General features: G+C 49.5%; 7 protein-coding genes across 8 annotated transcripts; 6 read left to right on the forward strand and 1 right to left on the reverse strand.

Annotated features, from left to right (window-relative positions):
* Window positions 1–1,902: 1,902 nt before the first annotated feature.
* PV10_07787 (uncharacterized protein) lies at window positions 1,903–3,557 on the reverse strand (the record flags this gene model as incomplete). The annotated part of the gene is made up of 4 exons (XM_016372727.1): window positions 1,903–2,693; window positions 2,749–3,048; window positions 3,109–3,240; window positions 3,290–3,557. 4 exons carry the CDS (start codon window positions 3,555–3,557, stop codon window positions 1,903–1,905), a joined length of 1,491 nt encoding a protein of 496 aa, XP_016222059.1.
* A 1,967-nt stretch (window positions 3,558–5,524) lies between these two features.
* Window positions 5,525–7,300, forward strand: PV10_07788 (uncharacterized protein; the record flags this gene model as incomplete). The annotated part of the gene is made up of 6 exons (XM_016372728.1): window positions 5,525–5,821; window positions 5,868–6,332; window positions 6,390–6,529; window positions 6,577–6,744; window positions 6,810–7,059; window positions 7,115–7,300. The coding sequence occupies 6 exons, from the start codon at window positions 5,525–5,527 to the stop codon at window positions 7,298–7,300; spliced, it is 1,506 nt and encodes a 501-aa protein (XP_016222060.1).
* Window positions 7,301–7,848: 548 nt separating this feature from the next.
* On the forward strand, window positions 7,849–10,156 carry PV10_07789 (uncharacterized protein; the record flags this gene model as incomplete). The annotated part of the gene is made up of 4 exons (XM_016372729.1): window positions 7,849–8,088; window positions 8,135–8,425; window positions 8,482–9,472; window positions 9,537–10,156. 4 exons carry the CDS (start codon window positions 7,849–7,851, stop codon window positions 10,154–10,156), a joined length of 2,142 nt encoding a protein of 713 aa, XP_016222061.1.
* Window positions 10,157–16,099: 5,943 nt separating this feature from the next.
* Window positions 16,100–18,104, forward strand: PV10_07790 (the record flags this gene model as incomplete). 2 transcript variants are annotated; one of them, XM_016372730.1, is made up of 5 exons in its annotated part: window positions 16,100–16,543; window positions 16,606–16,651; window positions 16,717–16,765; window positions 16,822–17,025; window positions 17,077–18,104. In XM_016372730.1, exons 1-5 carry the CDS (start codon window positions 16,359–16,361, stop codon window positions 18,102–18,104), a joined length of 1,512 nt encoding a protein of 503 aa, XP_016222062.1. In that variant the 5' UTR covers window positions 16,100–16,358. The 2 variants fall into 2 exon arrangements, with proteins under 2 accessions (XP_016222062.1, XP_016222063.1); XM_016372731.1 differs by having other exon boundaries at window positions 16,756–16,765.
* A 761-nt stretch (window positions 18,105–18,865) lies between these two features.
* Window positions 18,866–19,737, forward strand: PV10_07791 (uncharacterized protein; the record flags this gene model as incomplete). Its single annotated transcript, XM_016372732.1, has 3 exons — window positions 18,866–19,054; window positions 19,124–19,451; window positions 19,643–19,737. 3 exons carry the CDS (start codon window positions 18,866–18,868, stop codon window positions 19,735–19,737), a joined length of 612 nt encoding a protein of 203 aa, XP_016222064.1.
* A 1,143-nt stretch (window positions 19,738–20,880) lies between these two features.
* On the forward strand, window positions 20,881–22,971 carry PV10_07792 (uncharacterized protein). Its single transcript, XM_016372733.1, has one exon. The coding sequence runs from the start codon at window positions 21,336–21,338 to the stop codon at window positions 22,695–22,697; it is 1,362 nt and encodes a 453-aa protein (XP_016222065.1). The 5' UTR covers window positions 20,881–21,335; the 3' UTR covers window positions 22,698–22,971.
* Window positions 22,972–23,111: 140 nt separating this feature from the next.
* Window positions 23,112–24,460, forward strand: PV10_07793 (mitochondrial import inner membrane translocase subunit tim17). The gene is made up of 3 exons (XM_016372734.1): window positions 23,112–23,427; window positions 23,483–23,826; window positions 23,883–24,460. The coding sequence occupies exons 1-3, from the start codon at window positions 23,349–23,351 to the stop codon at window positions 23,925–23,927; spliced, it is 468 nt and encodes a 155-aa protein (XP_016222066.1). The 5' UTR covers window positions 23,112–23,348; the 3' UTR covers window positions 23,928–24,460.
* The last annotated feature ends 131 nt before the right edge of the window (window positions 24,461–24,591 follow it).

Below are 24,591 nucleotides of genomic sequence, written 5' to 3' on the forward strand. Positions count from 1 at the left end.
GGACATTTCTGGAGGATGGGGACAACGTAATTTTCACTGCTCACCTACCTGGCCGGGATGGCTTAGGTGCTGTTGGCTTTGGATCTTGCGAGGGCAGGATTCTTGCTTCTCAACCATGATGAAGGGAACCGATCTCCTGCCTATGGCTGCTTATATCCTCTTCGGCGGATCAGATACTGCCTAGAGTAAGTACAAATACGATGGAACCGTGGCAGAGCCGGTGCTCGTGAGGTGGGGTGTCTCAAGTGTAACTGACACGCTATATCCATCTAAGATGATAGACCGAATAAAACGAGCCGTCAAGCGGGCCGAACTTGATCGTCATTTGACCTAAGCAAAGCCAGCATTTGTGGTGAATAAACACCTCTGCCTATCTTTTTGTAGATTTTCTGTCTCTGACGTCCTGAGCACACCCACCTTAAGTTTGGGAAACAACTCCAGGGCATTCATCCGTCCAATTTTGGCGACATCTGTATGGCTGATTGGTAGAGTATCTAGCCACGTCGCCCCTTCCGTGATGTTTTCATAAGGAGTATCCACTGAGAAAAGCACCCTTCCAACCCCTATCTCCGTGATTGCGTGGATCAAGGCTGGTGTTGAAAAATCCCCTGCTGTGGTGACGTAGATGTTCTGCTCGAAGTATTCGCGGAGCGTCTTCTGAGATGGTAAGTTCCGCCCTCGGTTCCTCTTCTCTAGCCAGTGGTCCATTCGGTGTAAGTGATTGAGAATCATTTCCCCTGAAATCTGTCAACCATGGAACTTGGACCTCCCATATGCAAAAGGGGACAGCAAACTCATGCACATACCCATGTGACCCAAAATAATCTTGACACGCGGATGTTTATCGAAAAGCCCACTGGTAAACAAGGCTAAAGCCTGAAAGCTGGCATCTCTCGCAAAGCTGTAAGTGGGACCAAGAAGCCACGGTCGGGTCTTGAACAGTCTCATGTCTCGTGGAAGTGGATTCTTGGGATGTAGGTAGATAGGAACTCCCAATTCCTCAACCTTGTCCCAGAAAGGCTCATACCTAGGCTCGTCGTAGTAGAATTCGTCAACTTGCCCATCATCTCCAATAAACTCTTGCCCGCCATGTAACATCGCTCCCAGCATTCCCAAAGTCTCAACACACCTGACAAGCTCCTGTGCAGCAACTTCGGGATCATGCATGGACAAACAGGCAAAGGCACCGAACCTCTCGGGGGCTTTCCCAACTAGGTCCGCGATGTAATTGTTCGACTTGACTGCGAACCTTTCTGCTTCGACCCTGTTATGAATGCCTTGAGGCCCGGCTGGGCTTTGCGAAATGATGGCGTACTCGACGCCGTTGGCGTTCATCTCTTGCAACCTCTCGCCATGCAGATCGACCAATGCCTGAAAAAGATCACTACCGTTGCGAGACGCCCGGCTCAAACCTGGAATCAGGTCTTGATCTGGAAGGCAGACATGCTCTTCGAGAATGATTTTGCCACGCATTGTGTGTGTCCTACGGCAAACCAATTTCTCGTAGTCAGTGACGAAATTTCTATTGCAATATTTCATGGACAGGAGCCTTTCACAAGCCATGCATTTTGATGGCTAGGTTGCCTATGATATCGCTTAATGAGGTTTCTAAGTATGATCCTACATGAGAAACCCATATGCCTAGTCCAATACCATCTCGGCTGGTCTCCTAACTACAGATCCCGCTCACGTGGCTGGAAAGCAGACGCTCGGCATTATTTGACCGATCTCCCAGGTGGAATCTAGCACAATGACCGCGGTCTGAAAGGGGCACATGTAGTCTTCGATTCAAAACATTTCTGATGAACTTAATAGTATCTTTAGTCGATTCTGATCAAATGACCTTGGCTAACTTGGAGATATTCTGGAACCTCGGGGTCACACCCGTTCCTCCGCGAGATTTCAGATTGACTCCACAATTCTATCTGGACTATAACCGAATGCCTTTAGCACCGCTGGTTTTGCAGCTGCCAAGTCGATGCGGTCGATCTTTGTTTGCAGGGTGCTTCTCGTTTCCAGGACTTTCTCAGCCAGCTCTGACCATTTCAGGGTTGAGTTCGATGTACCTGGGGACCAGTCGAGGCCTGAGTCGATTGTGTGAATAGGCTCCAATCGGCCCGATTGTTTCCTTACAATGCCATCGATCATAGTCATGACCACATCTGCCGGGGTTGAGTGCATTACAATAGCCGTGACCGGGTCTTGCTGGGCACCACATATCATGTTCGGTGATAAGCCATCCAGGACAATGATGTCTGCGAGTTTCCCCACCGCAAGGCTTCCTACCTGATTCTCCATCCCGATGGCCCGAGCGCCGGCGATTGTTCCTAGAGCATATGCCTCTTGGACCGTCTTGTAAACTCGGGCTGGCTTCTTGCCGTGTTTCAAGAACTTTTCGTTGTACAGGCCTCTGCTGGTCTGGAGTGCAGCTCTCATTTCGGCTGGTACGCTGGCTAATGTAGCGTTGTGACAGTCGATGCCCAGGGAGGAGGATCCTTGAAGATCTCTGTCGTGGTCGAAGCAAGCTGGAACTCCCATGCCCATCTGTAGCTCTATTGAAGGTGTTGATGATACATGAGCATTGTGCTGCTTAATAAGACCAACGTCCGCTTCAGACAGCATGTTTGCGTGCGAGAGAATAGCGGAATCCAAAACCCCGCAATCTTTCATCTTCGAGATTGACGATGGGACGCCTGGCAAGGGGCATTAGAGCAGGCACACTGACAGAGAAATCGATATAGCTTTTACCTGGTCGTCCTGGAGAATTGTGGGTTGTCAAATATTTGATGCCCATTTGCCTGATGTCGTCGAAAAGAGTTGAAATACTTTCCTTTGGCAAGAACCAGGCATCAAATGCAACACCCAAGGATACACGACCGTTTCCTAATGGAACCTTCTCGGATAAATCTCTTAGGGTTTCAAGCGCCCAAGGAGCAATGAACTCTGGGTAGGTGGCGAACGGAGCCCAAGAAGCGACGCGAATATTGAAACAGTAGCCATAGATGGATCGTAGACCAGAAGAGACTGTCGCAGACAGCGCTGCCTTGGCTGTTTAATATTAATTTTCAGCTTGAACGTTGGTCTACTGAGGACAAGGCCATGACTTACGGTGGTCTGGAGAATAGTTCAAATGGCTGTGATCAACAACAGTGGTTGTTCCCGCATTGATTGCTTCCACGCATCCTGCAAGTTGGCCCCAGAATATCTCGCTAGGGTCAAAACTCGAGGCCTGAAGAATACCTAACTGAAATGAACCGCAAGAACGGTATCAAATTGATTTGAGTCTCACCTTCGACCATGTAGTCCTCGAGCAAATTGTCCCCATGTCTTCCCCTGAGACCAATGGTGTACATGTGGCGATGGGTATCGATAAATCCAGGAGCAATGATTTTGTTCTTGCAGTCTATTATCTGCGTACCTGGAGAAGGGTCAATATCCTCTGAAATCTGGTATATCTTATTGCCTCTGACAAGAACATCAAGCCGTGAAGGGATGGCTTGGTCTTTCTCATCATGGATGACAGCGACACCGCCCTTGAGCAAAATCGAGGTGTCCATGAGTCGGCTCTTGGAAATTACACAGGATCGCGAAGAAACGGGAATAAGTTGGAGATATTGGAAACGTTGTCTATACTTCGCGACGATTCCAACGATTCTACAGATTGACAAGACTCCTGGGAGATGAGGATCTGTACCTCGATAGTCCACCTGCGTAAGGTCACGTGAGCTGAAAATCAAAATCCTCCTCCGATGGGGCCAACTGCGGAGGTTGAGGTTCCACCATTAGTGACTTCAAGAAATAAAGCCACCGGAGGCCGCCTAGTAATGTGCTTGCCTCTCAAGACCAATTTCCTGCGGGGAAATGCCTTGGCTGAAAGGAGTAGTATGGCCAGCGCTTTGTGAGCCATCCATGCAAGGATTGTGAATTTAAGATGAAGAGAAGCTATTGTTATAAGGCTCCGTGTATTTCTCTCCGGGGATCTCACAATCGACGAACACGAAATATTACTTTCTTGACTCACCGTTTTCTACCCATCAGTATTCGCAATGCCTTCGACTCTGCCATCATCTTCATCACCCTCGGATCTTCCCACCGTACATCGACACATTACTACACACAACGATGCAGGCAAAGCGATCATTTACTCCTCCGAACCTGGTCATTGGCAATCAATGCGAAATGATACAGTGGCTTTGGACCTTGTCTACACTACGTCGGAGTTTCCCGCACAACTAACATGCGAGGCTGATATAAAGGCACACGAAAGTCGAATGGTTAAGGGCGGCACCGGGCTGGCTGTGTCTGGCGGGAGCGTATGCCGGCTGGTGGACTTTGGGCCCGATAACGATCCCATGATGCACCGAACGAAAAGCCTCGACTATGGGGTGGTGTTGGAGGGTGAGGTTGAGATGATCCTGGATTCAGGGGAGGTGCGTGCGATGAAAAGAGGTGATATTGCAGTCCAACGTGGGACCATGCATGCCTGGAAAAATCCTAGTAAGACCCAGTGGGCACGAATGATGTTCGTTTTGTTGGACTGCCAGCCTATTGAGACGGGCGGGGCGGCTTTGAAGGAAGCTCTCGCACCTGGACAGCACGAGATACCCGCGAGTGGCAATGATGGGTGAAAATGAAGACCAGGAAAAGGGTATGCGTAATGTGGTGGCAAGAATGAGGTTAGCGAAATAGATAGAGAACAGTGGGTGGAATCCTCGATAGTCGGAGGGAGAAAGGGGTTCTATGCTAGGCCACTTTACTGTGCTAGTCGAAGTGGAGTACGGCCTTACCACATGTTCTTGACCATCTTTCGCTCTTCATGGACTGTCTGTGCTCTTGCAACTCTTAACAGGACGTGATTTGGACTGTATGTATCAGCTCATTGTGATAAGACTCCGGCCAGATCCAACTGGAGCGAGGGAGTCTTGACAATACTTGACGCTGGATACAGTGATGTGCAACCCTTCGCCATGTCCACCCATTACAGTAGTAACACCATGTCAACCTATCACGTCGGCAATGCCACACACAAGACGAGGTGTTCGCTCAGGTGGCACGCCTTGGTTTGTGTACAACCGTGTACGAAGTTTGCCCGCCTTGTCATGCTACATAGTCGGCTCCCTAATTGAATCCGATCACGTGAGCGGCACTTTTGTCAAGCCAAGGAGCGTAGTCTGTGTTCGGCAAGAATAAGCTTCTATGCTGGAGGCATACGCGAGTCGGGGGCATCGCGAATGAGGGTTGGGGAATGGATGCAATGTCATTCGCTGGTTCCTGCTCAGAGGCCTAGCCCTCGGTGCCATGTAAAGTGGTCCGGTCATACGAGAACTTTGATGCTTGGCGAATTCTAGATATTCTGGCTAATGCTCCATTGTCAAGTGGTGCAATAGGCCAAACAGGAACTCTTCAACCGATACAATGTCCGCACGAGTTATATACATCTGACGGCCACTGCACAGGGCAAAGACTAGAATCGCGACCTCGAATCCATGGTCTCATAACCAGGCAGGCATTTGTGGTAATCATTATGTTGTCATTCCTAGGCTCCTTTGCGCTCGCCCTCTTCAGCCTTTTCGCCTTTCTCGCTCTAAGGACACTCTACACGGCGTTCCGTGCCGGCATCAGACAGGTTCCTGGGCCATGGCTCGCCAAATTTACTATCTTTTATCGCATCTCCATGGTCACAAAGGGGAAAGGAGTCCAGGAGTACCGTCAGCTGCACGAGGAGTTTGGTGATGTAGTCAGAGTTGGTCCAAGTCATGTCTCCGTAAATGATCCCCACGCCATCCAACAAATATATGGTATTTCAAGCAAGTTTAGAAAGGTAAGCCGTCATGTCAGCCTCAATCTACTCTCTGACCCCATTCAAGTCAGACTTCTACAGTGTCTCTCCTCCGTTTTACGAAGGGAAGCCGCTTGATAACATGTTCACTGTCCGAGATTTCAAACAGCACAGACTTCTGCGCAGTGCGACTACCCAGGTCTATTCGATGACCAATCTACGCAACTACGAGCCTCATGTGGACGAATGCACCAGAATTTTCATAGAATTGATGAAAAAAAAGCAAGGGAAACCGGTGGATGTCGTCACGTACGTCCACTGGTACGCCTTCGATGTAATCGCCAGCATAACCTTCCAGAAACGTCTGGGATTTCTCGACAATGAGGGCGATGTTCTGGGCATGGTGTCAACGCGCACATTCAGTGCCAAATACTTTGCCTTTATTGGGCAAGTGCCGTGGTTACATCAATATCTGCTCGGCAATCGACGCATGGTTTTGCTGATGAAGAAGATGTTCCCCAACACTCCAGATCCTCACGGCACTCTTTTTGCCGTAAGTCAATTGCATGATCGACGTGAGACGTGCGGCTGTGGTTGACATGCATTTTAGACTATTTCTGAACAGATTGATCAATACGACCGCGAAGAGAGACAAGGTCGCACTGATTTCCTGCAACAACTCAGAAGAAAAGACGACCCTGACCGATTAAATCACAAACGAGACTTGATGAATCATCTGTCGAACAACATGTGAGGACCTTTAGTTAAGGCGCGCTTCATGACTAATCCCTATTCAGATTGGCTGGTAGCGACACCACGGCAATCGCCATTCGAGCGATTTTCTATTTCTTGGTCAAGACACCTCAGGTATATGCGCGTCTTCGGGAAGAAATCGACCAAGCAGAGCGTGATGGGAAGCTATCTGAGCTCGTCACATACGAAGAAAGCCAGACTCTGAGATACTTGTATGTCTGCCTTTACAGCTCATGAACTGTCATCGCCTCTGATCGGTAGGACTAACAATTTGCAGGCAAGCAGTCATTAAAGAGGCTATGCGATTACATCCGTCAATAGCTTTCCCATTGGAGCGAGTGGTTCCTCAAGAAGGCGCCAGAATCGGCAACTACAGTTTGCCACATGGTACAGTGGTTGGCGTCCTACCACCTCTGATCAACCGCAACAAAGCTGTCTTTGGCGATGATGTCGATACTTTCCGACCAGAGAGGTGGATAAATGCTGATCCGGAACACCTCAAGACCATGGAAAGATTTTATACCACGGTAAGTCCACACCATATCCTACCGTGCTGGTGGTCGTGTGCCTGAGTATGATTAGTTTGGCCATGGGTCTCGCGGTTGTATTGGCAAAAACATAGCTTTGCTCGAGATCTGCAAATTCGTTCCAGAAGTGTTGAGGAGATTCGACTTGGAATGGGCGTCCCCATCTGATACATGGACACTGACAGCAGGATGGTTCTGGAGGCAGAAGGACATCACCATGCTATTCAACCCACGCGACTAGTCAAGTCGCAGGTGTGGGTTCCTCTTCTACAAATTTCATGACTGGGCCAGAAGCTATGACTCACTACATTGGAGAGCACAGAAGCGCCCACCAGGATGAAGGCATCCGGGTTTAGCGGCGCACCGCCCAGCAAGCGCAACCCAAGGATTGGTTATGCAGGGAACTTTGGGCAATTACTCCGTAATAGCTAGCAATCCCCCCAACTGGAGCTTGTGGGGCCTTGGGGCCGAGGGGGCCCCAAGGGTACAAATGTTCCCTTTGTCCTCGGTTCTTTGGTTCTTGGGCGTAGAGTCACCCGAGCCCCTCGGCCGCCTCGGGCCCACGCTCCCCTCTCCCAAACCCTTAGACTTTCAGAGATAGCGTCCACGTGCACGGATAATTCTACCCGCCCACTGGCATCTCCCGGACCCCATATCCCTCAACAACTACTCCGTAAATTGCTGTTTCCACTCCGGGGCACGATCGCTGATCCTTGACCTTGACGACGACGGCAACACGCGGGGTAGTCACTATCTCAGTCTCCCAAAGTGCTGTACGATGACTTGCATATGGTGACAGATAATCAGACGAGAAACAATCGAACAGCATACCATTCCTGGTCAGTCACCATCATGGCAACACGTCGTCCAAGAACGAGTTGCAACCCTTGTCGACTTGCAAGAATTGGATGTGATGCAGCGTTACAGAGGCCATCTCGCTGTAGCAACTGTATTCGACGAGGACGACTGTGTGATGTCGCATCTCAATCTGAGTCGATCGCTTCAGATCCACGCAACAGACAAAGTGTTGTGAGTGTACCTCAGCCGCACTGGTCTATAACTAATAATTGACAAGCAGGTACAGATTCGAGCCCAATCTGATTTCCGAACCAGAACCCCATCAAATGGGCACTATCCTGACGAAAGAGACACGACGTCGCAGCTCCTGGAGACCATGACGCCGCCCGACTTTGACGACTTCATGCCGTTGACGCCGATTTCGTCCGGCATAGAAGGCTCGGCTTGTCATCGCCTCCAAGCAAACATGTTGAACGACATGCTATGGAGCATATACTTCTATATCTTTGAAATGCGTTATGCTATCTGGTTGGGTGATAGCTGCTGCCCGTACCTCGAGATGACACCTGTGAGTCCGCTACGTTTCACACACCCAGAAAATCCACTCAATGACCTCTTTTACAGAAGCCTCGGGCAGCGATTTCTAGATTAGTAATAGAAATGGATGCCTATGAGAATGCCCATGAGCCCAATTCGCTGCCCTACCGGTACCAGGCACCGCATCATCAGGAGCGTGATAAACATAACAATGCAGAAAGCAATCTACTGCTGGACGATGCACTGAGATATGCAATCTACGCTTACTCAATCCGATGGCTGCACACCCGCTCAGGGCATGGCACTTCGGTATCGTCGAATATCAAGGAAAACCAGCAGAATGAACAAGACATCCGCAATTACGTCTGGCGCCGGGCTAAGCGTGCTGTTATGCCTGCGTTGACGAAACCTAGCTACAGGTCGATCTTGGCCTTGCTCTTACTCACTATAGCAGAAGTGCCTGCTCAAACTGACGACATCGGATTTGCTCAACTCTGTAATCATGCCCTTTTCGGACATCTGAACACCCTGAGATCACCGGTCAAGTGGAGAATGTCACAGCAAGTGAGTGCGGCATCATTCCCACAGTCAATGCCTGAGCAGTACAAAGGTAATGTCCTCCAAGGGTGCACTCAACAATACAGCGAAGAGCACCAGCATAATCGCGATGTCGTCTTCTGGCTGTGTGTGGTCAGCAGCTGCAGCCGCACATTGGTCCAGCAACTTCCTTCAGTCATTCTCCCTGCTCGTTCCGCCAATCACAAAGTCTGGCAGTTTATACGCCAGAGAACTGTAATATTCGATCAGTCCTTTAAAACTCTTCAAGGTTCTCAATCTCCACTGCCAGGTGATGTTGCCGAAGTGGTCCTTCAGCATGCTACTGCCTGCAAGACTATGTACTTGAGTGTCATCAACCAGCTATGTGATTCACTCTTCTACCACAACGTGTGGTCGGTCAAGGACGATGCTCAGGATGTTGTGGATGAATCTCGACGATTTCACCAGGTGTTTGATCATCTCCTCTTCATGTGTGCAAGAGACTATACGCTCCTCAAAGAAGAGGCACAGCTGAATTACCGTAGGCTGTTTTCTTTTTCACCTTGAAATCATGCTCACTTGGCTAACATTCCCCTCTTCCACAGTCCTGCTGATAGCTCACTACAACCTTGGCACTTTGATTCTTGCCGATATTGTGGAATCTTTGGACTCCTCCCCTGAAGAGCTGAAAGAACCTTGTTTGTCTCGATTATATGCCTGTCAAGCAATCACCAACACGCTCAGCCTCGTGATCAACAACGATAGGTACTCGAATGGTGGCTCAACAAGCAAGAGCAAACTGCTTCTCGACCCTGCCCCAGACTTGATGGCGGAGGTCCTGCTGCGCACTTGCAACGCCATATTCTCTATGCTTGGAGCGGCCGAAATTCTACCGCTCGTTGCTCAAACCATGTTGTCAGTCGTGTTCAATGCACTACATGTCTTGTCTGAAGTGTCTAATAAGGCTTCATATGTGCTCTCACTATGCGGGAATTTGAGCACCGCACGAGGACTCAAGGTTATGTACGACTACGGGTCTTCGGCCTCGTCTGACATCCAACCTGCTCACGATTTCGTCGCCAGCAATGATTACAGCATAGATATTTTGCATGACTTTCTGCACTTGATGCAGATTCAAGCAAGTTTGGACCCGTCACAGTTTGAATCCATGATCAGAAAGGGCGAAAGCACCCACATGCATGCCAAAGACAACCCAGTTATGTAGAGTATGGGACTACTAGATACTCAATTTTCTACATCAACTGCTCGATGGGAATCAAACAATGCTAGTCTCGTTGTCGAGTCCGATATGATAAAATTGACTGAAACGATACTTGCTGCCTGCATAGCGCCAAACCCATTTCTATGTCCGATTTAGCGATCCTCCACCCACGGTTATATTAGGCACCTGTCAAAGATGTCCATTGGATGCGCCGTTGGTAGGAGGAGCATCAAACAGCTCTGCAACCTTGGCCCACTGTGGAATGGTGGCTCGACCAGTTGGAATCCGCATGCTCTTGGGTCGACTGTACTCTCGCAATGTCTCTATGCAATGTTCACGTCCGTAACCACTATGCTTAGCTCCACCGAATGGAGTTCCCAACGCCATGCGGCTATAGTTGTTGATGAAAGCCATTCCAACATCGATCTCACGTGCCGCTTGCAAAGCCTTTGTCGTGTCTCGAGAGAAGACGGCAGTCACAAGGCCGTAATCTGTGTCATTGGCAATTGAGATGGCTTCGTCGTATGTCTCGAAAACATTGACAGTCACAATCGGACCAAACATTTCTTCTTTTGCAATTCTCATGTCGCGTGTCACATTAGTGAATAATGTGGGTTGCACGAAAAACCCTTGTTGCAAAGCCGGATCGGTGGGTAGTGGCGCCTGTGCCTCAATCTTTGCTCCTTCGGAAACCCCTAGTTCAATGTATTTCAGTACCTTCTGTTGGTGCTCCTTCGTTATCAGCGGTCCAACATGAGTTTCTTGGTTTGCTCCATTTCCAACCTTAAGTCGCCTTACTGCACCCGCCATCTTTGAGATAACTGACTCGGCGACGCCTCGCTGCACAAGGATCCTTGAAGCTGCGGTACATGCCTCTCCTTGGTTAAAGTAACCGCCGTCGACGGCACTTCGGACGGCAGAATCGATATCAGCATCATCGAAGATGATGAAAGAGTTTTTCCCACCTAATTCAAGAGACATATGGGTGATGTTGTCAGCGGCAATTTTGCTCACAGCTGCCCCGCCTCGGGTTGAGCCAGTGAAGGAGATTTTCCGGACATCTGGATGCCCTGCAAGGGCAGCTGGAACTGCTGTACCGGCGGCGGGAATACCTTGGATAACACCAGGAGGCAAAACACTCGAAATGATTTCGATGATTCGCATAACTGTCAATGGCGCCTGCTCGCCTGGTTTGATGATGATGGTGTTTCCTGCTGCTAGCGCCGGTGCGGTCTTCCCTCCCACATGAATCGGCGGCCAGTTGAACGGCAGAATGCCTACACATACACCGTATGGCTCATGAACAATAGAAGCATAGATGCTGTGCTGGTCATACATCTCATTGGGGATTTTGTCCACGAGAGAGGCGAAGAAGCGGTAGACACCTATGACGAAGGTCACGTCGGCTTGTCGTGCTTGAGATACTGGTTTGCCATTCTCTAGCGACAGCAGACGCGCTAGCTCATCGGCATGTTCTTCTAGGCGATCCGCTGCCCGAAGAAGTAACTGCGAGCGCTCTCGAGCTGACCTCCAGCGCCAATCCTCCTGGAATGCCTTTTTAGCAATTGCGACCGCCTTTTGTACTTCTTCTTCCCCACAACCTTGCACTGTTGTGATCACTTCCCCCGTGGCTGGATTATGGACGTCGAAGAGATGGGCTGGGTTATCCGAGGAGAGAGGAAAACGAGTGATGGCCTCATATCTGAGAGGTGATTTCTTGGGCGCGGGCACTTCGGTAGACCCCATGACGATTGTATGTGTCAGTCAATGGCAGAGAAAATCGGGCAGTCTTCGTGTCTAGTCCAAACTGGCTGAGAAGCTGGAGAGTCATGGTAATAATATAAGGGCTCCCTGAGTACTCCGGGAAATCACTAGGATCGTCCTGCGAGGCGCCGGTCTTGACCTGCTAGTAGGTGCTCGGCCAAGTGTTGCGGTCCCGCATTGCTTCTACGTCGATACAGTCCGTATGAGCGCCCATTGAGGAAGAAAAGATAACGGGATTCGTGCATAGAGTACTCGTTTCCAAGCACGTGAACGGAATTTGTTTGCGAATATTCAGTCGCCTGGTCAAGTGGGACGGAGTCTGAGAAGGTCCTCCATGTGGGTCACTTGCCTCTACCATATGGACCGACACCACCCGCAGTGTAAATTATCCGAGGCACAATTTACAGTGGGTTTCTGAATCCACCCACCAGAAAGTTACCTGCCGAAATTCCAGAGTGGCTTCGTACAGCACGAACCTTGAGATTCGTGTCCGCTCGCTGTCCCGGCACACCAAATTGATAAGCTGATTTTCCGTTGCTTCTTTAAAAACAAACAGACTGGTATTGCCTTGTATATGACGGCGATGTGGCACTGGACGATCACCTGATATGTCGGGAGAACAACCCTCAGACTGTGCCTGAAGATCTCTGAAGAGCTTATAAGGTCAAGAGGCGGAAGAAGGTATCGACATTTCAAGTCGTCTCCAAACGAACAGAGCGCAACTCGGAACATCATGGCGGAGACTTACGACTTCATCATCGTCGGCGCTGGTAAGTTTCCGAGACGCCAAAGATGAACGAGACTGACGGGCTCTAAGGAAACTCGGGTGCTGTGATTGCTGGTAGAATCGCGAACTCAAAAAGCCGCCCAAGGGTCCTCTTGATAGAAGCTGGCGGCGATAATCAAGATGATGATCTCTATAGGCCATGCGACAGATTCACTAATGTTTATCTTCACCCTGAAATATCATTTGATTACTCAACAGTGCCCCAGAAGCATCTCGATGGGAGAGTCTTGGGCTATCTTCGAGGCAAGGGACTGGGAGGGTCTAGTCTTGCCAATTTCCTTGGCTATATTCGTGGCGCCGCATCCGACTACAACACATGGGCTCATATGGTTGGCGATGATGCTTATAGCTGGGAAAATGTCCTGGAACGGTACAAAGAGATCGAAGCACTTCATTTCGAAGACGATGGAGATGAAGAGCAATGGGTGAAGCTGAAAGACGGCGCCCACTCTTTTGATGGGCCTCTTGACCTGGAATTGTTCTCGAGGAAGCAGTGGCCTAAGGGCACCGATATCTTGATGAAGGCTGCACGAGATTATGGATGGCCAATCAATCGTGACCAGAACAGTGGTCATCTAGTTGGTGTTGGCTCGGTCACAACAACAACGTATCGCGGGAGGAGGACGACGAGTTCCTCGGCATTCCTCGCTCGTGCTCCAAGTAATCTCGACATATGGACAAACACCACAGTTCATCGCGTACTTTTCGATGAGACACTGGCAAGAGGCTCCTGTCAAGCCATTGGAGTGGTTCTCTCGGATGGCCGGGAGATCCGTGCAAATAAGGAAACAATCTTATCACTAGGAACAGTTGACACGCCAAAGCTACTACTCCTCAGCGGCATCGGCCCCGTCCAGGACTTACAAGCTTTGGGAATTCCTTGCCGGCAAGATCTACCAAATGTAGGCAAGGAACTGATCGACCACTCCTATGTTGTCCTTCGTTGGGGCACCACATCGGAGCTGTCAGACAGGACAGCATTTGAATTCAACCCCAAGCTTGTCGCTGCAGCACGAGAACAATGGAACAAAGACTTCAAAGGTCCTGATGGCACTCGTCATCTGGGGAACCTGATAGGTTTTCTAAAACTCGATCCTCAAAAATACTCTACGGAGGAGCTCGACAAATTAGATCCACAAACTAAGAATTGGATTGCACAAGAGGACACGCCACAATTCGAGGTGTTCCTCGCAGGAGCATTGCCTTCAACGTGGGATAAGAAGAACGGAGACGAAGCCCTTGGAGTTGCAGTCATGCTGATGAACCCTCAATCCCGTGGTTCAGTGACGATCAAGTCAAAGGATCCTAGCGATATGCCCGTCATTGATGTCAATTTCTTGGCACATCCTTATGACCGCAAAACTTGTGTCGACTCAATTCGGGAAGTTATTGATTTCATCAAATCATCCCACTTATCGAAGTACATCGTTCAAGCCGTGAACGTGCCCGGCGTGGAGTCAGATGAGGAGATCTTAAAATGGGTCAAGACCAACATTATGTCAGTCCTACATGGCGTTGGAACTGTCAAAATGGGCCGTGACGATGACCCTAGCAGTTGTGTAGACACGGACATGAATGTTCGAGGGGTAAAAGGGCTTCGAGTTGTCGATCTGAGTATTTGTCCGGTTATCACAAAGTAAGTTTCCCTTCGTGACAAGTACATAAATCAGTTGGTGGACTAACCCTTCGCAGTAATCATACCCAGTCGACTGCATATCTGGTAGGACAACTTGGTTATAAGAAGGTCGCAGAAACATACGGTCTTCAAGAGGTCGCCGCAGCCCGTCTGTGAACGACTCCGGACAATGTGATATAAATATATTTGCAAGACGCCACTATGAACATTTCAAGTATGCTGCGAGGAAATGAAGATGACGGCTACATGAAGGCGCGAACAAACACTTTTGCGTGAAAGTGAATAGAAGAGGACTGTCAACATCAGCTGTCATCCCGAATGGGCTAAGTTTTAGCCAGAGACCATCTAACCCTGCAAAATTTTGTAAACAGGACCGATTGGAGATTGATAGAATTCTGAGATGAGTCGAAGCCCAAGATAAAGCTTCTAGAGTGACGAGATGTCCCACGGACTGACTTTGAACGTACCCTACAGACCTTAGATAATTGCCGCTTCCTATGTATGGCGAGGAGGCAGACATCAATTACCTCTCGAGGACTGTCTCGCTAGAAATGATCCACCCCTCATGTTGATGAAGTTCAGGCGCGTCTGAAATAATATCGTCTTACCACATAACCACAATGGCAGGTACCGAGACCTATGCACCGGAAGTGGCCCCACGAGACTGTGAAAGAGGAACAATGCCTTCATGTGGCGATAATTATGATGTTCGTCTAGGTGCAGTGGCCAGGCCCTGCATGAGTTCTTACTCCACCAGCCATGAGGGAGACTCACTCTTTCCGCGGTTTGTCAGCCTCTAGGGGCAATTCTCCATTATCCTTTGCCACATTCCTAGTATTGTCCGCGGACAGTATGGAAAATCTGCGGGACTCTTCATTGTCCGATCTGAATAAAGCATTTCGGGATTTGCCTTGATCAAGTGCGGTTTCAGAGACACCGACACTGCGGGTGGCAACGTGGCTTGTGCCTTGCAAAAATCTAGAAGACATGTCAACAAGCAAAGCATTGGCAGGACAAAAGTAAACTATGTCTCTCTACTGATCCAGGAAATGGCACGCACTATCTGGGTGGAGATGAAAGTTGTTCAACATAAGTCGCTTGAGCCCGGTCTCAACTTGGGTGCAATAGGGGCAAGAGCCTTATCACGTGACAGCATCGCATAGAAGACAGTATGCAGCCATCTGTGTAGATTTTCTTCATTTAAAATCCCTTACGATATCGCGAGCCGGGAGAATTGGGGTATGTAGTTGAATACACACTGGTCCACGGTTCCAGTGCCGGTCAGTAACTTAGAGTATCTTCTGTGGGATAGGTCATGGCGGCTACGAAAGAGTATTCGTGCAAGTGACACGGATGGACAGCTTGACTTCTGTGTTGGAGAAAAACCCAACGGCTCGCGGCTCGCGTCTCGCGAAATGATGCGAGTCCATTTGACCATTTTGGATGATTGTCGGTCAGTGGGGATGAAGATGCAAGCCCTGCTTTGGTAGGGTGCCGTGTCCGATAGAGATTCCGGTCACGTGCTCGGCACCTATGCGGTCTTTGAGAGGTTTCTTCGTCTCGCTTCCTGAATAGAGCCCACTTTTACTCGCACTACTAAAGTCTAAACAAACACAAGGTCGAGTGATTATTGTGAGGTCGGCAATGACTCTGTTCTGGCCAAGGAAAGTCCGGGGCAAAACGCAGACAGCCGTCAGACAAAATTTCGTAGCAACTTTTGAGATCTTCTCCCTACCTAATAATGTGTACAACAGGTCGTGGGGACTCCATGTAATCTGGGGTATCAAGTGAATCTTATGCGGAATATTGTGGAGACGCGCCTTGGCCAGCTTAATTGACGACTTGTAACGTCTTCCTTGACCACAGCATACAGATCTTACTAGAAAGCCATGTCGCAGCATTCTGTCTATATATTAGTTTCTGTCTGAGAACCCCGGGATTTGAAATCGCACAACTCCTCTAAACACCCAACTAAAACAGAGCCGCAATCATATTGCATCATCTTCGCACCTGTCAGGATGTCCTCTCCGGACAAAACAGTCGAAAAAGAAGGCGTGGACCTCAACGTCGAAGAACAAGAATATGGAACAAAGGGGGCAAGTGGAACCTCGCCAGAGTACTCGGATGCAGAGTCCAAAGCATTCGATAGGAGCCTGATTCTCAAGCTCGATCTGCTCATCATTCCACTTCTGACCATGGTCTAGTAAGTGCCTGTTTATTTGAAGGATGAAGTCTTGTGCTAGATTCTTACTCATTTCTCAACAGTCTCCTGGCATTTTTGGACAGAGCAAACATTGGAAATGCACGCGTCGTGAGTGTCTTCCTCTGAAATCTCTTGATGGCCTGTCCAGCGTAACTGACCATCGTACACATTAGGCGGGCCTTCAAACTGACCTGGGCATCTCGGATCACCAGTACCAGACCGGTGAGACGATGTTTATGATCACCACAGAGTACATTTATGGCTAACTTTTGAATTAGCCATCACTGTGACTTATGTTCCCTATATTGCTTCCGAAGTCCCATCGAACTTGATAATCAAAAGGGTTGGACCAAGACGCTACATTCCCTTCCTTTGCTTTGCCTGGGGCATCGTGACGACACTCCAGAGCCAAGTGCACAACTACAGCGGCCTTCTCGCTTGTCGGTTCTTCCTCGGATTGATGGAAGGTGGCCTATTTCCAGGTGAGCATCGCTGCCAGTCTCTGTGCTTAGCAAATACTCATACATGCAAAGGCATCATCCTCTATCTCAGCAGTTTCTATCGCCGTCAAGACTTGTCGCTCCGCATCGCCTTGTTCTGGTCCGCAGCGTCCCTCAGCGGTGCCTTTTCAGGCCTCCTCGCCGCAGCGATCGCTAAAATGGACGGGATTGGGGGAATGCGCGGGTGGCAGTATATCTTCCTCCTTGAAGGCCTTTTCACCGTCGTGTGGGCTGTCGTCGTCTATGTATTCCTCCCCAACAGTCCTCATTCGGTAAAACTGTTCACACCGGAACAAGCTGCTCGCTGCGTGGAGCGCCTTAAGCTTGACGTCGACATTCTCGAGAACGAAAAGGTCACGACTAGGAAGGTTTTGTCTATTTTCAAGGATCCTCAGATCATCCTCGTTTTACTCTGCGCCATTTGCTCTGGATGCGTCATCTTCGGCCTGGCTCTTTTCACGCCATCTATCGTCCGTGGCATGGGGTACAGTCCGATCCGTACACAGTTAATGACTGTCCCCCCTTATGCGGTTGCATTCGTCCTTAGTATCGCCGTGGCTTATTTCTCGGACAAGTACAAGATGCGTGGCATTCCCATGATCCTGACACTGCTGCTCTCCTTGGCCGGGGTCATCATCTTCTACGTCGGCCGATCAGTCCCGGTACGGTACGCAGGGCTTTTCCTGCTCCTGGGGGGCATCTATGCGAATGGACCGTGCCTGATTGCATGGATGCCTAATAATACAGCCGGACATACACGACGAGCCACAGCTATTGCCATGAATTGCGTTTGCAATAATGTTGGTGGTATCATCAGCACGTGGATCTTCCCTAGTCGTGACGCACCGTACTACCTGTTTGCGGCCAGATTCATGCTTTCGATGAACGTCATTTTCCTATTCCTTACCGCTGCGGTTATGTGGGTTCTTCATCGCGAGAATACAAAGAAGGAGGATCCTGAGTATAGGCAGAAGCTACTGGGTGATATCAGTGATCTTAGCTTCGCGGATCAACTCGACAAACTGGGTGACCACCATCCAGACTACAAGTATGTCTTGTGATCTACTTGTTAGACTAGTCTGGGGATGTCGGAATTGTGGCAGTGTATGGCGACTTGCATGCAGTCACCATATAAAATGGATACAATCACTACGATCTCATCCTTCCAGCTCTTCACTAAATGTGATATCCTTGTGATGCAACCACCTGAATCCTAGATTCCTTCGCTTCTTCTGGTTGTCTATTGAGACGGGAGCTATCAAGTATCTTCGAGATCTCGATTGCACCTAGAAGCTAGTGAACAGGTCACCGGTGGTTAACAGTTTGATCTATCACGCGATGTTTATGGCCTTACCTTTATACCTGACAATAGCCACACTTGCCAGAAAACAAAGCCATTTGCTATCCGAAATGATAGACCTGTAAAGCATGTCACCAGAATACGATAAGTTGACTTCTCGGCGCTTAAGGCCAATGGAGACATACAGGGTCGCCCTTGTCTGCTATCTTCACAACGCAGTGAGGTGTCTTAGTGAGTACTCTATGTGTCAGAGTACTTGATTTGTTTGCGACCAAGATACGGAAATGCGTGCGCGGATATTGAGTGTCAGTGAGTGCGTTTGGCTATCCTGACTAATGCACATCTTGATATAATCCCTGATTGATTTGCCAGAAGTTTTTTGGGTTTAAAAGCGTGCGTCTCAAAAAGAAGCTAACATTGTTCTTGAATCCTAATAGCTCAGAGACTTTTCGTGGATTCCATATGTCGACACATTATGATTACCGTGACCATCCGCCGCGATATCAGACACCGTTGAACAAGATGGCAGAACGAATCCCTTCGACGAGACCCATGTATCCACTGAATGTGGTTGACCCCGAAACCAATACTGTCTGGCTTCCTGAGAGACCTGCCAAAAAGACAAAGTATGAAGTTTTTTACAAGATCGGTTCCATCGTGAGCTGGATCATCATCATCATCCTAGTAGGGGTGATTGTGGTGCAAGCATTGGTGAGGGGTCCATGATCATATCTGTTCAGTCATGCGATGGATTCGAACTTAAGACTCATTGAGTTCTAGAAACGACCTTCCACGGCTGAAACAAGTCTTGCATCGGTGTCCGGGCCAAGCGTGTCCACAGTCACTGTCACCAGCTCAGTGTTGGAATCGCAAGTTGAACCAAGCACCTTGATCACAACTCAAGTTGAGACCACCACCGCCACCTCTCTGGCGACATCATGGTTGACCACTGTGTCCCTATCAACGGCGACCTATACTCCACCTCAGACCGTTGTTGTAACGACGCGAGAAACCATGACGAATACCGCAACAGCAATTAGCACCGTGGTCTCCAGTACCACATTGAGCTCGACGCTGACCACAACAGCTTCAAACCCAGACAATCATGGTATGTACATATCTCTTATTTGGATCCCTGGCTTCTCTATTCCTATCGCTTGAATTTCTCCGTATACGCCCTTGTGTCGTTGAGTTTGAGTGGAGATGAAGGCGATCAGGTGTATGGGTTTTGGACTAGGTGGGTGTGTGCGTGTGTCTTGGTGAGGTTCTGCTGTCGCAATACTAACATAGTCCGATTAGTGACAGCGATAGAGATTGTTTCGTCCACGCAGACCTTCATAACCACGGCAATTGGAGTTGGTAACTTGAGAGGACCACGAACACAGGACAGTTAAGTCTGGGTGGTTGTTGGGCTGTGTTGAAATCGGCACCTTGGACGCGGATTCTGATGGAAACTCTGAGTGTGGAAACATTGCGGATCTTGTTTCTGATCTTTCATTCATTATCTCGGCTTGCTTGGACATGTCTTGTCTTGAACTGACCGATAGTAGTTACAATAACGATGTCGATGTCGTCAAAGCCTCCAGAGACCACTAAAGTGATGACGAGTACCCGCACCCAGGTGGTATCAACGACACTGGGTGCGGAGGCAAATGAATGTCGGGCCAATCCTACCGGGAGCAGATGCATCTCGATTTGCAAGCGATTGGATTGCAACAAGCTGAATCAAAGTGTTCTGACGGATGAAGAGATGTGCTGTATGTTTTGTCGTTGTCACGAGGTTTCCAATTGATGATAAAAGACACAGCAGGACCAGGTGTCGAATCATGATCTAGCCCTCCCAATGGAGAGAACTAGCTTTTGTACTTCCATCTTGTCTCCGTGGCATTGTTCAATGATAGAGGAATACTAATGAAACAAAGTCACTGACAGTGACATCAGTATATTGGCGTTCCCAAGCGCCCTGTCTCTTTTGTACCAACATATCTGGCTTACCTGATATAAGGAGGTACAAACTTATAATATACATGTACATAAGTAGTTCTGTCGATATGTACAAGAATGGATGTTCCTATGGAGGAGTAGCACGGCCAACGAAATGCCTGGACGGAAGCAATTCTAACCGAGATAGTGGGGCTAGTCAAGCCACTTGTGGCGAAGTGGTGTGTGGCTGTGTGGCTGAGCAAATCCTGCTCTGGAAACACTGTCGCTCAGTGGCTGCTGGTATTGCCGCTGGGCTGATCCAACCGCCAAAGGGACACGAGGGGTTCCGGGGGCCGGGGCGAGCCTGCGACGCCTGGACCAACCCCCAGGCTATCGCCTGACGATCACAAAGCCCAGGCTCAAATGGATGGTTTTGTCACTCTGTCAAGTGAAGCAACGCGCGTCATGCCGTGGAATGGCTCAGGGTCTATACCTCGATCGTCATGGTCGACCCACGCCTATGCGGATTCGCCCTGCCACCGCCTAGCCTACGAACCTTAGAACACTCGTATCTACAACTCAGCTGTCTCCTCTCAGTCGCCTCGTCACCTTGTGCCCAAACCAAAACGTGCCAGAACAACTCGAAGCGACCACTACAGTGTCTCCATTTTCCTCTCCCAATGACACCTCGATCCCAAGCCTCAAGCAATCAGCCTGCGACAACTCATGCCAGCATTTGATTTCTCCAATCCGAACGTTTTATTCGTCCCATCTTCCTTCTTTATCTTGCCGCCCGACTCCTACGTTGAATTTGCCTTGTGTGGGAAAAAGAACCGCAGGCCTGCTTCTCTTTGTGCCTGCGCACCAGCCCCATCAATGTTCATTGTTGACTTTGATTGAAAGTCCTTAATGCTTCACCGCCCAACTCCCGCAGACATGCTATCCTAGACCCAACTTCAGATTGCCTCTTATCAAGAATAACCTGAGCATTCCACATCACCAGACTCCTATATTCTCCTCTACTGCGTCAGCATCTACATAAGCATCGCCGAACGTTGTCTGTGCCACCATGGCGGCCATTCACCAGACCATTGCAATTGTCGATCGATCCAATAAAGTGGTGGGCACAAGCAAGCAATTGAAGAATGTCTTCAAAGAGGCCAAGATGGCCTACCTCGAACGAAAGGCTGAGATCGTCGCCGAGAGAAGAGCTAGGGAAGACAGAGAATTGAGAAAGGCACTCAAGGCAGCTTCCATTGCGGACGATGCCCGGTCACAAGATTCCCGACGGCCGACAAAGCACAGGTCTCACCGAAGAGAAGATCATCGTCACCATCGAAGCCCCTCAGAACATACCCGTCGCCCACCAGAATTAAGAAGACGAAGCCATCAAAGCGATTATCACGAATCCCACCGCAGCCATTCTGGAAGTGTCAGCCCCTCCATTGTTCACGAGCAACCTAGTCGTCATGTCGGTCTCGCTGACTTCAACGAGGATTTGCAAAGAAGCACACGTGCTGCACCAAGTTCTCCACCCGGTCCTCAACTAGTTCGCCGCAACACAGAGATGCCGGTCGAGCTTCACCGAGCATATCCTCCCTTGGCTCGTGCCAATTCGACCTCGGAACTCGATCATGTTGACATGGATCTAGCCTATGGTGAATATCATGCCGACTCACTCCGCCTCGCCCCACAAGTCGAACAAAAATTGCAAAAACAGGAGATGTCTTCCCTTGTGACAAAGTGCAAGATCCTCCTAGATGAGGCCAATTGTGCTCAGCATAGTGTCAAAGCAATCGTCGCACATTTGCAGAAGAACCCCGATGCCATGGCTGCGGTAGCACTAACTCTAGCTGAAATCAGTAACCTGGCCACCAAGATGGCTCCCGCCGCTCTAGCCTCGTTCAAAACCGCAGCACCCGCCGTTTTTGCCATCCTCGCCTCGCCCCAATTCCTTGTTGCCGTTGGCGTCGGTGTTGGGCTCACCGTTGTCATGTTTGGCGGTTACAAAGTTATCAAGAAGATCAAGGCAGCCTCTGGGAATGAGCAAAATGAGGGGGCTGACGAAATGTTGGATGTCCAAGAACTCGAACGGATCGACAACTGGAGAAGGGGAATTCCGGGCGCTGAAACTGCCAGCGTTGCCACCAGCGTCGAAGGCGAGTTCATCACCCCACTGGCAGCTGCTAGCGTGCGAGATCTCCGCCAATCCCGGCGCGATGTCGATGACAGTCGTGAAAAGAAGCGGAGTGACAAGAAAAGGCATCAGCATAGAGCCCGAGATGATGATGGAATGGCGAGCATTGCGGACTCGGAGAGCACCTCACACTCTAAGCATAGCAGCCGGCGCAAGGCCGAGAAGAAAGAAAAGGCCTTGGTCAAGGTCCACAAGCCGAGCCCGCTGCGCAGGATATTTTCAAGTAGGGACTAGAAACGGTCAAATGAAAAGTCACGGGTGGATGCCTTGATCTTAACACCTCCTGATGGTGTGCCCCAGGACCAGCGGATATGATGACGGCGTTCCGGATCAGGTTTTCATTTTCCAAGATAGGTGGATGAGGTTACGAGATTTATGAAGAGCGTTGAAAATGCCCAAATACCTTCATACGATTTTTCAGTAGCGTACCACGATATAGATCAGCTGGTTAGCATTGCTCAACCACACTAAAATGTTGATAGGTGATTAATACAAAAACTTGTCTGGGGATGGCGATTCCTCGGAATGCCTGATTGGTTGTTACCTTGGGCTGGTTCGAATGATCTACCGTATCTATCACGTGATCAGATTCGGCTGAATTTTTTGATGGGCGCCGTCAATCAAAGAAGATTCCGAGAGAGCCTCACCATACATTGCTCTGGCTTTTCCTCGCCATCTAACCAAGTTGCTCTTGTGGCAGATCTTCCACTACCGACTTCTCCAAGGCGTCCTTAAGATATTCAGAACTTCCCTCGGCGCCTGAATCAGCAGTCTTGCACCACCCCACCGACCCAGCTTTTGGTTGGTACACCCGACCACCGACTATAGCATCTCTGTCGAAATTCTATCCACCCTCTTTGCCCTTCATTCCCGTTCCAAGTCAAGATGGATCATTCAAGAGACCCGTGTCCATGGGTGGCACTATCGGATTTTGGAGGTGCTTTCTCAATGGGTGCACTTGGAGGTAAGAGACAAGAGTGCCATCTACTGAGCTGCGGCAGATTCTAACACAGCCAAAGGAACGTTATGGCACGGTATCAAGGGCTACAGAAACTCCCCATACGGCGAACGGCGGATAGGCATGATCACTGCTATCAAAGCACGCGCGCCAGTTACAGGAGGCAACTTTGGGGTCTGGGGCGGCATGTTTAGTACTTTTGATTGCGCCGTCAAGGGCATTCGAAAGAAGGAGGATCCATACAACTCCATTATTGCAGGGTTCTTCACCGGAGGAGCCCTGGCTGCAAGAGGAGGCTACAAAGCAGCGAGAAACGGCGCCATCATGTGTGCCATCTTCCTTGCTGTCATTGAAGGTGTAGGCATTGGTATTCAACGATTTATGGCTGATAGTACGCGGTTGGACGTAAGCATCCACCCACAAGACGACCATCAAGTTCATCTGTCGCTAATCGAGAACAGCTTCCCCCTCCCAATTCACCTGACGCTGGGCGAGTCGCGGCATGACTGGAGATCGCCACCATTCCACATTTCATCTAGGAGGCTTTCCTTCTGGAACACCAGTCACATCTTGAAGCATTCGCCGCTCACTTCTCTACTCCATTTGGTTGATGAAATATTTGCATGCATAGCGGGCGTACAGACGGTTTGTTTCCGGACGTGGGTTCAGAGCAGCAACGATCCCAGGTGTGGTGGTGACATATTGGGTGGTAGAATTCCGGCAGTGAGGTCACGCTCCGTTCCGCCGTTGTGTTGACAGCACAGAACCCTTGGAGTGGACATTGACGCTGTACAAGTGACATCTCAAGAGAATTGTCGTCTGTCCCACATTCAGTGTTCATGTATAATAATGTATCAAAGAAGATATTGCGGAACTGCATCCGGTTGTCCAACGGCCTCACCAGCACAATCCCTGTGAGGGATTCTCTACACAATGGAAGTCGCATCTCAACTAGCTATTTGATTATAGGAAATATGTGTGCGTGTGCTGTATTGTTGGATTCTTGTCTATAACACAAATTAAGGACTCGATGGGGCAGGAGCAGGTGCAGTGAGGCTGGACTGTCGTGCCTGCCTTGATTGATGTGCATGTGACTTGTAATGACCTGCTGCGGCAAGAAGTCACCAATGTGACTAAACGGGCAAGGGCGATCCATACCTGTCCATCCCA

The sequence above is a fragment of the Exophiala mesophila genome, assembly GCF_000836275.1.
Source record: "Exophiala mesophila strain CBS 40295 unplaced genomic scaffold supercont1.5, whole genome shotgun sequence".
Taxonomy (NCBI): domain Eukaryota; kingdom Fungi; phylum Ascomycota; class Eurotiomycetes; order Chaetothyriales; family Herpotrichiellaceae; genus Exophiala; species Exophiala mesophila.